Source organism: Leucoraja erinacea, chromosome 1, assembly GCF_028641065.1.
Source record: "Leucoraja erinacea ecotype New England chromosome 1, Leri_hhj_1, whole genome shotgun sequence".
Lineage (NCBI taxonomy): Eukaryota > Metazoa > Chordata > Chondrichthyes > Rajiformes > Rajidae > Leucoraja > Leucoraja erinaceus.
The window spans coordinates 152,646,308-152,665,245 of NC_073377.1; the positions used below are offsets into that span (position 1 = coordinate 152,646,308).

The 18,938-nt window shown below is 42.1% G+C and overlaps 1 protein-coding gene across 4 annotated transcripts in view; it reads right to left on the reverse strand.

The window, feature by feature from the left end:
• Positions 1-18,938, reverse strand: part of fstl5 (follistatin-like 5) — a 740,079-nt gene that overhangs the window by 127,097 nt on the left and 594,044 nt on the right. For all 4 annotated transcript variants that reach the window (XM_055646031.1, XM_055646038.1, XM_055646027.1 and 1 more), the window contains one exon: positions 13,043-13,163. In XM_055646031.1, the coding sequence (XP_055502006.1) occupies positions 13,043-13,163 (121 nt within the window). The remainder of the gene's footprint in view (positions 1-13,042; positions 13,164-18,938) is intronic.

An 18,938-nucleotide genomic window follows, 5' to 3' on the forward strand; every position in this document is an offset into this window, starting at 1 on the left:
CTACACCAATGCACACCCATTTCAATACAATACAATACAATACAATACACTACAATGCAATACAATAATACTTTATTAGCCAAGTATGTTTTGCAACTAACGAGGAATTTCATTTGCCAAATCAGTCATACAATTAAAAAGCAACAGAACACAAAAAATACATTTTAACATAGACATCCACCACAGTGGCTCCTCCACATTTCTCACTCTGGTGGAAGGCGAAAAAAATTAAATCTCTACCCTTCTTTGTTCTCCCACGGTCGGGGACCATAAGTTTTCTGTTGACGGGACGATCTTGACCCCCGTAGCCAGCAGCATTTAGGCCCTCTGCGTCGGGGCGGTCAAGCTCCCGCATCGGGGGGATGTCAGCTCTCCGTGCCGAGCGATCGGACCCCGGGTCGACGCTGGTCAAACCTTCTGCGTTGTTGGAGCTTCCCGACATCAACGGCCTCTCCCGAGGCTGCGAGCCCTTGATGTAAAGCTCGCAGGCTGCGGTTGGAATGATCCCAGGCAAGGGATCGGCTCCGATGTTAAGTCCACGCCCCACAGTTAGGTTCAAAGGAGTCCGAGCTCCAAGATGTCAGGCCGCACAGTGACTGGAGATACGATCCGGTAAACAACCGCTTCTCTGGTAAAGTAGTAGATTGAAATTTTATAACCACGACAGAGATGAGAAAAACTTTTTCACCCAGGGAGTTGTGAATCTGTGGAATTCCCTGCCACAGAAGGCAGTTGGGGCCAATTCACTGGATGTATTCAAGAGAGAGTTAGATATAGCTCATAGGGCAAAAGGAATCAGGGGATATGTGGAGAAAGCAGGAATGCGGTACTGATTTTGGATTATCAGCCATAATCATATTGAATGGCGGTGCTGGCTCAAAGGGCTGAATAGCCTATTCCTGCACCTATTTTCTATATATTTTCTGTCGACTTTTCTAATAATTAAGGATTAGAAACCCATTATATACCGTATAAGATGGTCTTGTTCTAGCATCACAGAAAATCCAAATAACAACAATTTTACTCAGATTGACTTGGTTCTCAAACTATCCGCAAAGCATTAATCATGGTTTTTTATGGCAAACCTGTTGATGAGCACCATGCATCATCAAGGGTAGCATTGAACATTGGTGCCCCACTGCCCTGCTCCACAGTACTGACACTGGTACAAAAAAGAGGAATCTGTGAGCAAGATAAAAACTGCTGGAGAAACTCAGCGGGTGAGGCAGCATCTATGGAGGAAAGGAGTAGGCGACGTTTTGTGTTGACACCCTTCTTCAGTCTGAAGAACTGCTACTCTTCCTACTCCTACTACTTTTCTCCATAGATGCTGCCTCACCCGCTGAGTTTCTTCAGCATGTTTTGTCTACTGCAGTTCCTTCTTAAACAATCTGTGAGCGAGTAGAAATATTAAGAATATGAGAATTGTATTGATTTGTTGGTTGTGAACAAGGCAGAAACAGCAAGGACAGGAGTGTAATTACAATGCTTTTAGAGACAAGCAAGGTATATTGTGTATTCTTGTCACTCTGCATCGTAGTGGGCCAATTGTACCATGTATATCTACTTGGTAATTGCAGCACAGATTACTTCTGAAATCTGACCTTTACTAAAGATGCAGTGACAATGTCTTTTTCTTTCAGGACAATGTTGAAGGCATAGCCTCTAACGTAAAAACTTCTGTATTTAGAACGTGCATCGCATTAGAATTATTACTGAACAAAGATGTATCAGGGAAGTCACAGATGATATTCAGTTTCAAAATACAGTTACCTTCAATATTAACTAACAGCTACAGCTTGACTAGAGACTATAATTTAACCTCTTCTAATTCATGCTTCCGAGGGTTATCAATTGGGTTTAGAAACATAGAAACATAGAAATTAGGTGCAGGAGTAGGCCATTCGGCCCTTCGAGCCTGCGCCGCCATTCAATATGATCATGGCTGATCATCCAACTCAGTATCCCGTACCTGCCTCTCTCTCCATACCCTCTGATCCCCTTAGCCACAAGGGCCACATCTAACTCCCTCTTAAATATAGCCAATGAACTGGCCTCGACTACCCTCTGCGGCAGAGAGTTCCAGAGATTCACCACTCTCTGTGTGAAAAAAGTTCTTCTCATCTCGGTTTTAAAGGATTTCCCCCCTTATCCTTAAGCTGTGATCCCTTGTCCTGGACTTCCCCAACATCGGGAGCAATCTTCCTGCATCTAGCCTGTCCAACCCCTTAAGAATTTTGTAAGTTTCTATAAGATCCCCTCTCAATCTCCTAAATTCTAGAGAGTATAAACCAAGCCTATCCAGTCTTTCTTCATAAGACAGTCCTGACATCCCAGGAATCAGTCTGGTGAACCTTCTCTGCACTAAACTGTACGCAATACTCCAGGTGTGGTCTCACCAAGACCCTGTACAACTGCAGTAGAACCTCCCTGCTCCTATACTCAAATCCTTTTGCTATCCATGCTGTCCTTTAAGTAGCTTTGAACAATATCACTCTGCAAAAGTGTAGCAGGGTTTTTATTTTAAGTCGCACTGTGGATATAATATCGGATGACTGTCATTGAAACATGCAGCTCAATGCTTCCTTTCCTGGAGCTCTTATAACACATTCAATTTCATGCAATTTATTGTGTCTCTCTTCTCTGACGGAAACTGACGAATGCAAGGACACCTGCAAAATTCCTTATTAACTTTATCAAATTCCTTTATATCTTTGAACTCCTTTGTAAAATTGCCTCATCACCTTCTCTGCTGGAAGAAATAACTCTCATGCTTTCATGACACAGAACGCTGTTAAAGATCATGCATCAGTTGGTAGCAACGGTAGCAATTTCACCACTGAGTCAAATGTTTGGGGGCTTTAGTTGTGATTTCAGAGACTCGAATACAAATTTTGGGAACACAAGAGGCCACAGACGCTAGAATGTGTAGGAAAGAACTGCAGATGCTGGTTTAAATCGAAGGTAGACACAAAATGTTGGAGTAATTCAGCGGGACAAGCAGCAACTCTGGAGAGAAGGAATGGGTGACGTTTCGGGTCGAGACCCTTCTTCAGACTGATGGTGGATGCTCGAATCTTGGACAAAACACAAAGCTGGTGGATCATGTCTGCAGAAGGGACATGAGCCAAAACATTAGCTGCCCATTCCCTCCCCAGATGACGCCTGATCTGCTGAGTTCCTGCAACACTTTGTAAATATAAATTTTGCCTGGTATTCCAATCCAGTTCCAAGGAGGGAAATGCACCACACTATTTAAAGGTGTCAAGAATCCCCAAAACATTTTGAACAGCCTAAAGTTGAACTGAGAGTTTCTAGGTTTGGAGTACAGTAAGCCATTGTTATAACAGACAATGGGTGGAAAAGTTGTCCGTTATTGCTTATTGGTTGCTATAACCGAGTAAGGTATTATCATTATATGTAGTTGAAGCAAAGAACTGCAGATGATGGATAATACACAAAAGTGCACAAAGTGCTGGAGTAGCTCAGCGGGTCAGGCAGCATCTCTGGTGAACATGAGAGATGACGTTAGGACCCTTCATCAGACTGATTTAGTCCATAGAGTTACTCCAGCACTTTGTGTCATTTCACCTCAAAGCTAGGTGCTGATACTACTGGTCTGCACCATCGAGCCTTCTTCACTGGCCACAGCATGGTCCAGTTGATGCGGGTCATTGTTGTGGCTCACGTCATAACCCCTGGCCATCAGCTCTTTCTTCAGGCTGCCGCCAATGACAAGAAGCGTCGCTCCCTCCCCTCACACCATCTGCCGCCTCTTCCTTTCTTCCGCCACTTGGCCCGCTCCCCCACTGCCTCCTCCACATCTACTTACACGTCCTCCAAGGTGGCGTATGTCGGCGACTCCAGGGGAGAAGTAGGAGGAGGAGGTGGCGGTGGAGGGGGGAGAAGCTCAGTGGACAGAGCAACGAGAGAAGGAGTAGGAAGCAGTGATGGACAGGCGAGCAGACAAAGCGACGGCCAACTGGGAAGAAGCATCAGCTGGTAACAGGGAAGGGAGCCTCATGATGACCAAGCGCACCGTTCTGTCGGTGGCAGCAGCTTGAAAAACACGCTGTCTCACGCTATAACGTGAGCTGCAACAGCTATGTCATTTTATTTATTTGAAGTAATACACTTATTTATATACATAGTGTGAAATTATGATTTGTTAGCCACACAAAATAATGCAAATGATGATTTAATTATTATTGCATATACGTTGGACATTTTGTCCTATGGGGTAAGCAGGGGTGGGGCTAGCATTGTTTGACATATGTTGAATTTTACATCACTTTCATTGGTTAGCTGTTATGCGAAGCACTGCAATCCTGTATATCTCACACATAAAACAATGTAAATCTTACCATGAATGACAGAACTGAAAAGTGTTATCCTTGTTTATGAATTTTGATGTTGAATTCTTTAAAATTGAGTGGGTTGGTGCAATATTGGTGCAATATACTGCTAACCCACAAATGCGTTGTTATGAGATATTCACATTTGAAAAATCCAAAAATAAAAATAAAAAGCAAAAAGGTGCCGATGTATTTGACCAACTTATCAGTTGAAATTAAATATGAAGTTTCTAAAGGTTATAGGGTAGTGGGTAAGTATCGTGTTAATGCATGTAACTCATTTGTCACAAAGTGAAGGTTAACACTATATTGGACCAACCCCCCTCAAATATATGTTAAATTGTATGGTAGCAATGTACATTATTCATGTCCAAAGCTCGCACTTCTGCATCAGTGTAAGTTTGTATATACTACATTTTATTACACTAATCTAGAATGAAAAGAATGAAAAAATATCTTAGCATGCGTTCATTGATATTTTATTCACAGTATTAAGATTTCATAGACGGAGAGAGAGAGAGAGAGAGAGGTTGAAAAAAAGAAAGAAAGAAAAAGGTAGCCCAACAAATAATTAAAGGAAATCACAAAAAATAAACTGGAGAAATGTGTGTGTGTGTGTGTGTGTGTGTGTGTGTGTGTGTGTGTGTGTGTGTGTGTGTGTGTGTGTGTGTGTGTGTGTGTGTGTGTGTGTGTGTGTGTGTGTGTGTGTGTGTGTGTGTGTGTGTGTGTGTGTGTGTGTTTATATACATAGATATCACACACATATATATAATGAATATATATGTGTTTATATTTATATATATAATTATAAATATAATTGCCTTTATGGTTTATGTACATGAGAAATAGGATAAAGGGAAAGAGAGTGTTGCTTTAAATCAAAGTTGTTCCTGATCCATGAGGGAACATTGAGATCTATTACCTTTATCTTGCCTCTCGCATACATACACAAACACACATTCATATCTATATTACTAAAAGTCTGATCTTGACCACCTGTTGTTCTGTATATTGATTTTAGAAAAAACGCTGCCACATATGGCTTTGATTTTTGGCCATCTTACTCAGTCCCCCTCCGCTGTGCAGGACAAGAGGTTTTGTCCCATCGATGAAAAAGAAAAGAGTTATTGGTGTTTACAAAATGTTGAGATTCTCTCTCCTGAAGGCCACGCCCCTTCGGAGGGACTATAAAACCCAGAAGTGTTGAGTGCCTCAGTCAGTTTCTGCAAGATGGGGGAAACGAGAGGATCATGTCTATCAACCTGAGCTGTGAATAACACTGAACACAAGTCTACTAAACTGTGAGTGTGGCTTTACTGACCTTGAGTGCCCTTAATGTGGTTTGAAAATGAAAATATGGTTGGTTTGAAATAAAGCCCAGCAAATGGTTGTTGGTGGTGGTTGCTTCGAAATAAAGCTCAGCAAATGGTTGTTAAACTTGACAAATTTCCTGTTTGCACTGTAATTTGATGTTAGATAAAACGCTACCACTCTGCTCATCAGGTGCAGAGGATTCTTCCCATCAATGAAAAATAAAAGTGTTATTAGTGTTTCTAAAATGTTGAGAACCTCACCCCAGTCAATCACACCATGAAAGCCACGCCCCTTCCGGGGGGAGGGATTATAACACCCAGAAGTGTGGGTGTGGCTTAGTCTCTGCAAGATGGAGGGGCAGGGGAGCAGGGGAGCAGGGGAGCAGGGGGTCAGGGGGTCCCGACTCTGTCTGAGCTGTGAATCAACTGAACACACTGAATGTCTACTGAACGGTGAGTGTGGTGTTTATGTGGTGTTTTATGGTGGTTTCACCCTGCTTGAAATAATATGAAACTGCATTTGAATGTGGTAGCCTTGCACCCTGCATGAAATAGTATGAAGCTGCACTTGAATTTGGTGGCCTTGCACCCTGCTTGAAGGGATTTGAAACTGCACTAGAATTTGGTGGCCTTGCACCCTGCTTGAAAAGGAATTTCAAGGATTAGCTGTCAGTCAACTGCCAGCCCACCAGCCGTGAGTGAGCTGCTACCCCGAGAATCCATTTGGCCCACAATGTCCATACTAGCCCTCTGGAAACCAGTACCTTCAGCCCCCAACACCCATACTAGCGCTCCGGAAAGCCCCCCCCCCCCACTGGCCACCAATATTGGAATTGGGGGAGAGGTGGAATATTGCATTGGGGGAACGGCCCTCCCTTGTGGACATGGGACCCAACGGGTCCCACTTAGTCTAGTATATATATATATATATATATATGTATGTATAGAATAAGTTATATTTGTGCATAGTTTGTGTTAGAGAAACACAGAAAAGAGGGGGGTGGGTAGGAAGGATGGGAGGGAAATGGGCAGAAACAGATAGATTAAGCAGGGAGGAAAACATTTAAAAAGAAAATGAACAAAATTATGAATTTGGTAGATGAGCTATATCACACAGACATTCTGTTCCCCCGCAACACTGATTACACTGCGAGAGGCATAACGGAAGTCGGGTTTCCTAAAATGGTGGATGTTCCGCTCCGTTGCATACTACACGTCAGTCTATTAGATTTTGCAGCAGTGGTCTATCTTGCTTCTATGATCTTTGCTGTCTTCTGTACGGTTTACGCGAGGCTAGTGTGGGCTCGGGTAAGGAGTCCCATCCCACGGTACCGTTTACAAATAACGAAGAGTTTGGATCACAGTGTTTGAATCAGTGCTTGACTGAACCAGACTATGGAAGGAGTTTTGTAACCGGAATCTACATCTCTGAACAAAACTAAACTATAGAGGATAGACATAAAATGCTGGAGTAAATCAGCGGAACAGGCAGCATCTCTGGAGAGAAGGAATGGGTGATGTTTCGGATCGAGATCCTTCTTCAGATTGGTTAGGGATAAGGGAAATGAGAGATATAGATGGTGTTGTGGAGAGATAAAGAACAATGAATGAAAGATATGCAAAAAATTAATGATGATAAAGGAAGCAGGCCATTGTAAGCTGTTGGTTGGTTGAAAACGAGAAACTAGTGTGACTTGGGTGGGTGAGAGATAGAGGGAGAGGGAATGATGGGGCTATCTGAAGTGAGAGAAATCAATATTCATACCACTGGGTTGTAAGCTGCTCAAGAGAAATATGAGATGCTGTTCCTCCAACTTGCGTTTAGTCTCACTCTGACAATGGAGGAGACCGAGGACAGAAAGGTCTGTGTAGGAATGGGCAGGGGAATTAAAGTGTCCAGCAACCGGGAGATCAGGTTGGTTCACGTGGGCTGAGTGAAGGTGTTCCACGAAACGATCGCCCAGTCTGCGTTTGGTCTCGCCGATGTATAAGAGTCCACATCTTGAACAACGGTTACAATAGATAAATAAACCATAGTACAATAAACTATAGAGGACATGGATCTTACCAACTAGCTAAGGATCGGAGATGGCATGGGAAGACTTGATAACAGCTGGAGAGGATAGGGATAGGATGAGGATAAGAGGTGAATGCGAGAAGGTTTTGTATTGTCTTGCCCTGGTCACTCTCTCTCCTCCCCTCTCCCATCAGGGAAGAGGTACAGAAGTTTGAAAATGCATACCCCCAGATTCAGAGCAGTTTCTTCCCGGCTGTAATTAGGCAGCTGAACAGTCCTCACATCAGGGGATATCAGGGCATAAAGGGGACATGACTTGAGAATGAAGGGACTGAAGTTTAGGGGTAACTTGAGGGGGAACTTCTTTACTCAGAGAGTGATAGCTGTGTGGAATGAGCTTCCAGTGAAGGTGGTGGAGGCAGGTTTGTTTTTATCATTTAAAAATAAATTGGATAGTTATATGGATGGGAAGGGAATGGAGGGTTATGGTCTGAGCGCAGGTATATGGGACTAGGGGAGATTATGTGTTCGGCACGGACTAAAAGGGTCGAGATGGCCTGTTTCCGTGCTGTAATTGTTATATGGTTATATGGTTATCAGCTAGAGAGCGGTCCTGACCTCCCATCTCCCTCATTGGAGACCTTTCAATGATATTTAATTGGACTTTATCAGACTTTATCTTGTACTAAATGACGTACCCATTATCCTTCATCTCTACACTGTGGCCGACTTGATTGTAATCATGTATAGTCATTTCTTTGACTGGATAGCACACAAACAAAAGCATTTTTCTTTACCTCGGTATAGGTGATAATAGTAAACTAAACTAAACTAAATGCTAGACAAGGTGAGTTTGGTAGCGCCATTTAAGGAAGAAAAGCTGAAGAAATAGACATGGCCATCTTGGCAAAGGATTGGTGGAGCTATATCTGATGGCTAATTAAGCATTTAAGAAAGAACTGCAGATGCTGGAAAAATCGAAGGTAGACAAAAATGTTGGAGAAACTCAGCGGGTGAGGCAGCATCTATGGAGCGAAGGAATAGGTGACGTTTCGGGTCGAATCCCTTCTTCAGCCTGATGTGGGCGGGTGAAGGTTTTGTATTGTCTCGCCCCGGTCACTCCCTCACCGGACTGATGCCTGTCAATTGAGACTAAAAGCTCTATAGAATTAGGTTTGAGACTGTAGTAATTGACGTGGGAAGATTCTTTCCAGAGCAGATGCAGAATTGAAATTGAAGTGGGCCAGAGATGGCCTTGTGATCTGAAACCAGAGTTATAGAATGCTAGTGAAACTAAAGAGGTGACATTAAATTGTCAATTTTCACTGTCACCCTACAAATGCGTGACTATTTGTTTTACAAAAATAAAATCAGAATTTGCTGAAAATATCAACATGGTACCATCATGACAGTTTGTAGCACTTCAATGACAGTAGCGTTATAACAAAAAATGCAACTGCTAAACAGAGATGTCAAGTTTTAAAAGGCATGAATTGTATAAACCTACAAACCTACCAAACAAAAGGAAAGAGCCCAACAAAAAGTAAATTCAACAATTGTGAATTGTGACTAAAATTGTGGGATAAATGATTTGTTTCCTTATTTGCTATAGAAGGTGACTTATTTTCAGAGTTTTGTAAATAGGGGAAAATAAAATAAGATAAACAGTATTGGAATTAAATTGATACCCTCGTGCTGTGGTAGAATTTAAAACGAAAAGTGAGAAGAACACTCTGACAGTGGCTTTGCAGATAAAAGATTAATACTTTTACTATTATGGTGATCTTAGCAGAAAGATGACAATGACTTCTGGGTGATTGTATACGCACAAGTGGTTCGCACAAATGCAGTTTTGCAGTCCTGGACAAAAGTCATCTATCTATACACAGTAGAAATGTGTGAATGTCATAGAGTCATAGCAATATACAGCATGGAAACAGGCCCTTCAGCCTAACTTACCCATGCCGACCAAAGTTCCCCATCTACAGGGGTAGCTGCAAGGGGAGGTGCAGCAAGACCTGGGCATCCTTGTACACCGGTCACTGAAAGTTGGCTTACAGGTACAGCAGGCAGTGAAGAAAGCTAATGGAATGTTGGCCTTCATAACAAGAGGATTTCAGTATAGGAGTAAGGAGGTTCTTCTGCAGTTGTATAGGGCTCTGGTGAGACCACATCTAGAGTATTATGTACAGTTTTGGTCTCCTAATTTGAGGAAGGACATCCTTGTGATTGAGGCAGTGAAGCGTAGGTTCATGAGATTGGTCCCTGGGATGGCAGGACTGTCATATGAGGAAAGATTGAAAAGACTAGGCTTGTATTCACTGGAGTTTAGAAGGATGAGGGGGATCTTACAGAAACATAAAATTATAAAAGGACAGGACAAGCTAGATGCAGGAAAAAAATTCCCAATGTTGGGCGAGTCCTGAACCAGGGGCCACAGTCTTAGAATAAAGGGGAGGTCATTTAAGACTGAGATGAGAAAAAACTTTTTCACCCAGAGAGTTGTGAATTTATGGAATTCTCTGCCACAGAGGGCAGTGGAGGCCAAGTCACTGGATGGATTTAAGAGCAAATTAGATAGAGCTCTAGGGGTTAGTGGAGTAAAGGGATATGGGGAGAAGGCAGGCACGGGTTATTGATAGGGGACGATCAGCAATGATCACAATGAATGGCGGTGCTGGCTTGAAGGGCCGAATGGCCTCCTCCAGCACCTATTTTCTATGTTTCTATGTTTCTACACTCATCTCACCTGCGCATATTTGGCCCATATCCGTCTAAACATTTCCTATCCATATCCTGTCCAAATGTCATTTAAATATTGTTAAATGCATAAAACAGAAGATCCTTTTAAATAGTGCACTGATCTAACATTAAGTGAACTGTGAAAAATACATTTCAAAATGTGCAAAGTGCATCCTTGGGATGTGCAATGTTAAACCATTATTTCAGCCTTGGTATTTAGTTATGTTATTCAACCACCCTGAAGATGGATTGCTATAGGTCATTACGCTATTTAAATTAATTGCTCATGCAGAAACACAATGCAATAAGGCAGTCCTAAGCAAGAGAATGTCATCTATAACTCAGCTGCAGTTCAGTTTGCTGCTTTGATGCCTTCTTTTTTTTCCCATTAATATTATTCACAGCACAAATGCCTTGCATTTTTATGATGAGTGTACTCTGCTCATTAATCATATTAAAGTACATGTCTCTTGTCTGTTGACTCAGCTTAATTATACCAAAACGAATGACATTGACCTCGGGTTACTGGCCACATCCCGTGGCTTTGAAATGTTCATTTGTTGTTGGCAATTCTTTACAGTATTTTACCAAAATGACTTCAACGTTTCTGATTGAAAAATTTTCAATAGTGGAATATTGATTTTCCTATGTAATTCTCTTTTATAAATAAAATACAACTGAACTCCATCGAAGGATAAATGAGTAGATCAAAATGAAACTATTCATAATGAAGACAGGGATTAGAACTCAAATGAAAGAGAAATGTACAAAGTAATTAAATTCATGCATCACAGAAATAAGGATTCTATTTCGGTTTATGGGAACACAACTTCAGAGATTTCTATGAGGGAACATGAATCTGAATTGTCTGCAAATTAGGAACTTTCATTTCTTTATTAATATAACCAGAATTCAATGTCAATGTCATCTTCAACAAAAGCCTTGTGCTTAAAGCCTCAATTCGTTAAATTATTCAAATACCAAGCTGGTGAGAGTCATGGTACGATCAATTGGAGATGATAATAAAGCTTTGCAGCTTTCAGATGTAAATTATATTCTTTTACATCAAGGAAAAGCTATTGCCAACATTTGAAAGGAGCTTTTCAATAAAGTCAACAGAAATCGCTCTGTTTAGTTGAAATATTTTGTAGATAGGAATGCAAAAAGGTTTAATTCTAGATATTTGCATCTCAGGAATTCAATCACAATCAATAGCTATTCAGATCATCATCGAAGCTCTTCCACGTTCTGCCCTTGATGGAGCCAAAGTTCATAGTGTGGCCATCCCATGTATCTAAAGACAAGGGGAGAGGCCTAACCAAGTGAGCTGTGGTTATCAAACAACATCCCTTTACTGTTTGCAAGTTGTAGGAGACTAGTAAATGGATGAACTCCCTTTGTGAGTTATCAGCCAGATCAAGCCCAGGAATGAACCCTGAGAGAGGACTCCAGTGAGTTAGACTGTATGGGTCCAATCAAACTAATAATTTCAATGTGCTTTTGGAGCCTTCTATGGTATATTTTTGTAGGATCGCATACTACACTGCATACTGTACAATGGTTAAAGTGCAGGTCTGAAAAGTTGAATTAGTACGTAATGAGTAACATGGATCTGCATATTTAGGCCTCCCCATTGGATTGCAACCTTGTCATTGTCGGGGAGCTTGTGTGACTCAGTGACCCCTAGAGCTATGCCAGTGGGAGATTCATCTGCTGTTAGGGTCTCCCATGCTGGACAGGTCGAAGGGTAGAGGGGAGGCGAAGAGCGATCCACTGGTCCTCCAGGTTGGAGGTTGAGCACAGGTCTAACAACCCTGACTCATAAAACAAATATGTTACAGAAACAGCAACTGAAGGAATCAAAACTATGGGTGTGATGGACTTCCAGAACTATCGACAGAACTAATCAATGTACTACAGGGCGTGATGGGCACCCAGAGCTATCGACAGAATGCTAGAGGGGATGAAACTACAAAATTCAAGGGGTTGGACAGCATCCAGGAATAGCCCGATGCCACTGGGGTCACAGCTTAAGGATAAGGGGAAAGAGAAGAAGAGGAGTGGTGAATCCCAAAACCACCAGGCGGGTAACTGTAGGCCAGTTCAGGAATGAAAACAATGGATCTGACCTGGGGTAGTGTCCAGAAGCTTGCCCAGAACAGACAGGAGTGGAGGACCTTCATTGCTGCCCTACATACCAGGAGGCATAATAGGCAGCAAGTAAGTAAGTATATTTAGGCAAACTTCCATTCGGGTTGCTCACCCATTTGCAAGTCTGGAATAAAAGTTGCATCAGATGGACTTTAAGCGTCAGGAGAATGGTGTGCCTTTCGTTGATTTTTAGCTACCTGTGTTTTCCCTGGTGGGACACAGCGATGCAGTGTTTGAAAAATGCACCTCCACTTTTGACCAGTCACTTTCTATCTTCCAAATGTTGAGAGACATTGATGCATTCATACTCCGCATTGTTGAATGTGTTCATAGCCTCGGTCTGTTACTGGCTTCCAGTTGCATCTCCCATCTCTACTTGCCTTCTGGCTAAACCACTATAAGTAAAACTTTGTGTCATGGGAAATCAGGTCGTCTTTATTGTGGTAATGATGAATTACACTTACCATTTACTTGCAGGATATGAGTCTGGTACAGTTTCTCATAGCCATCTGCTAGACAGCTATAGTTTCCCATGTGAGTTGTTGTTATCTTGGTTATATACAGTGAGCCATCATCTCCAAAATCCTAAGGGATAAAATCAGAGTTTTAGTGAAAATTGATTAAAGTGAACCTTGCATGTTTACTCACTATTATCTTCTTCTTATCGTGTTCACATACAAGATTAGAAGTTGTTCAGCCAGAGCTTAACACACTTCTCGGCATCTGCACAATGGTACTCACTATTATAGTACACAACTATGTAATACAAAATCAGACCTATAAAAAATCCTCCCTCATTTAACTTGATGCTACTTGAAAAACACTGCACAAATTTATTATTGAGAGTGCAAATCACTGCTAAGCAGCAAATTGAAGGTGATTACCTTCTTAATAATAGAATGGCTGAAGCACAAATGCAAAATTGTGAAGCATGGGTCAACAATGCTCCATCTTTAGAGCTGTCATAAATGTGACTGCTTTGAAATGAGGAATAATTTCCATTTCAATGTTGAACGGCAAATAGGAGCAGTGACTTTTTAATGCTCTGCATGGTAAATATATACCACTAGAAGAGACTTGGAGATCAGAAATAAAGGACACTAATGCCCCTGTCCCACTTAGGAAACCTGAACGGAAACATCTGGAGACTTTGTGTCCCACCCAAGGTTTCCGTGTGGTTCCCGGAGGTTTTTGTCAGTCTCCCTAATGGTCCAAAGTGGTTTCTTCTCATCCATATGCCTATTCCGGCGATTATTTTTAAATTATATACAAAACCTGCCGACACCACTTCAAAACCGAGCCACGACTAAAAATAGGTACTCTCTGTTTAAAAAAGTCGGTAATTCTTTTAGTCGAAACTTCTGCGATGCTGGTCTGAAGGTCATGTGCTCTTGTTTGAATCTTCCCTATTTGCTGGAGGGGAAAGGTAGTGAAATCATCTTACGGCAACCCTCTTTTTTAGTCGCGGCCAAGTTTTGAATTTTTTGAAATAATCGCCGGAACATAGAAGAAGCGGAAACCACTTTCGACCATTAGGGAGACTGACAAAAACCTCCGGGAACCGTACGGAAACCTTTGGTGGGGTGCAAACTCTCCAGAGTTATCCGTTCAGGTTTCTTAAGTGGGACAGAGGCATAACTGGTTATCAGCAAATCATTCACCTGAATATTTATTTGCGATTATTTCAATTTGAAAACCGGCCACTTAGAACCCGTTTAAAAAATTGGTCATTTTTTTAGCAAAGCCGGTTGCGATGCTAGTTGAAGGTGGTTGCAATAGGTTGCAGGTGATTGCTGGAGGTTGCCCTCTTACGGCAACCTATTTTTCATGATCGCGGGGAAGTTTATTTTTTGAAATAATCGCCTTTTCATTTCCGGAAACTACTTTACCATTCCTTCAGACAGATCATCGGGAACGATATGGAAAACCTTGGTGGGGTGCAAAGTCTCCAGAGTTTTCAGTTCAGGTTTCCTAATAGGGACAGAGGCATAACTGGTTCTCATCCAAATATCACCTTTGGGTTTTTTCAAATTTGCTACAATTCTCTGATTTTTTTTTATCTTTGATCCTTTATTTTTCCTTAGATTTGCCAGCAATAACTTTCCCCCTTCGCAGATATCTATCTATAAGAATAATATTTCTAGCATTTTACCGAATGGTACATGATCTAGGGGAAGTTTATCCTTCCTCTTTCATTTTCCTTCCATTTTATTATTCCTTCAGACAGATCAACTACGATTAACAAGCCTTCATCACCCTCTCCCAGCTGGCACAGTCATTAGTACTTGGGTCCCCTGTTCTCCATCCAAATATCCCTTTTGGGTTTTTTTACACCCCTTCCCCTTCTCTGCATCTTAAAATATCTTTGATCCCTATTTTTCCTTAGTTTTGCCAGCATAACTCTCCCCGTTCGCAGATATTCGCTATCCTGAATAAAATTTCTAGCATTTTCCCGAATGGTACAACAAGTATATTTATGACCTTCGTGGAGCCACTAAAGATGCCAAGAGTGAATTCCGGGCCAATCTGGAGTTCCGAGGCAATGACACGGACACCCGTAGATTGTGGCAAGGCTGGCATTTTATACTGGGCTACAAAGCAAACCTGGGCATTATTGCTGGCATCGTTGGATTGCTCCTCGCATCCTTTGCCGGCTTTGAACAGAAGGTCATTGGAGGAGCGTCACAATTCCCACCAGCCTCAGCTGTGCCTGTTCCATTGGTTATTATGGCAGAGGTGAGATCGGCCTTCCTGCCAGTTACTCCCCGGAAAGCAACTGCCCAGGATGGAATAATATTTCTAGCATTTTATGTTTTCAAATTCTATTTCACTAAAATGTATTCCATTGCATTAAAAAATAATCTTCTAAAGAAAAACGATGTTGATCATGGTAGATATATTCTGGCTAATTTACAGAACTGCTGATAATTTTGTGGGTGAGATCAGCAGTTTACATCACCCCAGGCCGATGCTAAACTTGCACTTGTGGAACTGCACAAATCCACCAAGGGCCTTGAAAATAAGTACCCCGAGGCCTTGTTCATACCAGCTTCCTCAGGCCAACCTCAAGAACATGCTGCAAAAACACTAATGAGCACATCTCCTGCCCAACCAGTGGCCCAAATGCCCTCGACCACTGCTACACCACTGTCATATATGCATGCAGCTCCATTCCCAGACTGCTCTGTGAAATATGATCAACTGGTGGAACAGTGGTGCAGCGATAGAGTTGCTGCTTTACAGCGCCAGACACCTGCGGTTCGATCGTGAGTACAGGTGCTGTCTGTATGGAGTTTCTACAATCTCCCTGTGACCGCGTGGATTTACTCCAGGTGCTCCGGTTTCCTCCCACACTCCAAAGACGTACATGTTTGTAGGTTAATTGGCTTCTGTAAATTATCCCTAGTGTGTCGTATAGAATAGGTTTACCGGTGATTGTTGGTCGGCATGGACTCGGCAGGCCGATGGGCCTGTTTCCACACTGTATATCTAAAGCCTAAAGTCTAACGGCTGCATTTCTACTCCATGTTTACAAGCAGAAACTGTAGTGAGAGGATCTGGTGCAGAAAGTTGTGCACTGCTGGTCCAAGGAAAAAGATGATATCCTTCGTGACTACTTTGAGTCAGTGGACTGGTCCATGTTCAAGGACTGCTGCTAATCTAGATACAATGCCACTGCTGTCACACACTTCATCAGCAAGTGTGTAGAGAACTGTGTAACTAAGAAGACAATATGTTTGTTATCAAATGGGAAACCATGGATGAACTGCGAAGTCCATTCCCAGTTGAAGTCCAAGTTTGGAGCATTCAAGTCAAATGATCCCAAACGGTACAACAAGTATATCAACGACCTCGTGGAGCCATTAAGGGTGACAAGAGGGAATTCCGGACCAAGCTGGAATTCCGAGACAATGACATGGACACCCGTTGATTGTGGCAAGGCTGGCATGTTGTAGTGGGCTACAAAGCAGACCTGTTCAGGATTGCTGGCAATGATGGATTGCTCCCTGCATTCTATGCCTGCTTAGAACAGAAGGTTGTTGGAGGACCATCACATGTCCCGCCAGTCTCAGGTATGCCTGTACCATTGGTTAATATGGCAGACGTAAGATCGGCCTTCCTAAGAGCTGCTCCAGGGAAAGCAAATGGCCCGGATAGAATCCATGATTGCGTCCTCAGCATCTCTGTGGATCAGTTGACAGAAGTTTTCACAGACATCTTTAACCTCTCGAAACTCCATTCTGAGGTCCCTACCTTGTTTAAGAAGACAACTATCTGTGCCTCGGAAAAGTAAGGTCATGACTACAGTCCAGTGGCTCTGACATCCACCATGATGAGGTGCATTGAGAGACTGGAGAAGGTCTACATTAACTCCAGCCTCCCAGCCAGCCTTGATCCACTGCAGTTTGCTTACCATCACAACAGGTCCACAGCAGATGCCATCTCCCAGGAACTAAATTCATCCCTGGAACACTTAGACATAAGTGCATTAGACTCCTATTTATCCCCTGCATTAGACTCCTATTTATTGACAATAGCTTTGCTTTCATCATCGTAATTGCATCCAAACTCATCTTCAAACTCCTGGAACTAGGAATCAGTATTCCCCCCCACCACTAGTTCTAAATCACAAACAATGACAAGACGGCGTACAGGAAGGAAATAGAGAGCCTAGTAACATAGCGTCAGGACAATAAACTCTTCCTCAAGGTCAGCATGACAAAGGAGCTAGTTATTGACTTCAGGAAGTATGGTGGAGTACATGCCCAAAACAGAATCAGTGGTACCGAAGTAGAAATAGTTGAGATCTTCAGGTTCCTTGGCATTAATATTACCAAGGATCCGTTGTAGACCAGTACATTGATATGATTGTTAGGAAGTTACAACAATGCCTCTAATTCCCCAGTAGACTGAGAAAATATGGCATGTCTCCAATGACTCTCACAAACTTCTGCAGATGCCCATAGGATGCATACTGTTGGATACATCACAGCTTGGTTTGGGAACAGTTCTGCCCAAGATTGCTAAAATAATTGCAGAGATGAAGCCCACACAGACCACACTTTCCACCATTGACTACATCTACATTTCATTCTACCTCTAAAAAAAAAAGCACCCACCATAATCAAAGAATTGTCCAACCCTGGTTATTCCTTCTTCTCCCTAATCCTGTCAGCAGAGGATACAGTAGCTTGAAAGCACACACCACCAGACCCTGGAAAAGCTTCTCCTATTCTGTTAAGAGGGTTCTGAATAAGCTGGGTAATGTTCGATGCACTTCTACCCCTTTGGGGACATTGGACTCTGTTCATAGAACTGATGCCCGACAATGCTGAGAATTATGTTTTGCACTCTGTATGTTCCCCTTTGTATTATCTATTGTTCTTGAGTTTGGGTTCAATGTATTTATGAATAGTATTAGCTGATCAGATTGGATAGCATGTAAAACAAAGCTTTTCACTGTATCTCAGTACATGTGACAATAATAAATAGTAAGATTAAACGAGAACTAACCAGTTCGAAGTTTGATCGTTATTTTATGAGGAGTATGTTGAGGGAATACGTGAAGAACCCCGCCAGGACGCATGCGTGTCATTCTTCAGAGCAGCGGTGTAAAATCACAGATAACTGTAATGACTGAACATAGTAAGATTAGAGAAGAAATACCAGTTGAGTATATGATCATGGGTGGGAGCGGAGGGCACGTATTCCCTCAATGTACTCCTCATAAAATAACGATCAAACTTCGAACTGGTAAGTTCTCGTTTAATCTTACTATTTTACTTCGGAGTCACGTGAGTGACTACGTGAAGATTTCAAAGCTCTGTGATTTCATGCTGTGGAAACGAGTCCATGCATCACATCTGCCTTAATGACTGTGGGAGGAATTGTGTCAACATAATTTAGACATGAATCCGACATTGAAATCCATGAAAAATTTATTAACACCAAATTATAGCCCCTATTTATGGGGTAAATTAAATTACAGAACTTAAAATTGTTTCTGCAAACATTCCAGGTTTAATGACTGGTTTATGATAAAATAGTTGGAATGTTTTTTCCCCTGACCATCCTGCTGTCTTGAGGATTTGGTCCATTGGTACATCCAACTGCATAGCTGCCGATGTAGCTGCAGCCCTGGTGGAATGAGATTTAAAAATATTAGTATCCACCCCAGCCTGTGTTAGAACCTGTTTCAGCCATCTTGAGATGGTCTGGACCATCACTTTTTTGTGTGGTTGCTTGTGGCTGATTAAAAGTGCCTTCTCATTGCCTCTGATGATTTTTGTGTTCTCCATGTATAACAACAAATGTCTTACTATACAGAGACGATCATCTATTGGGTAAGACCTAAATTCT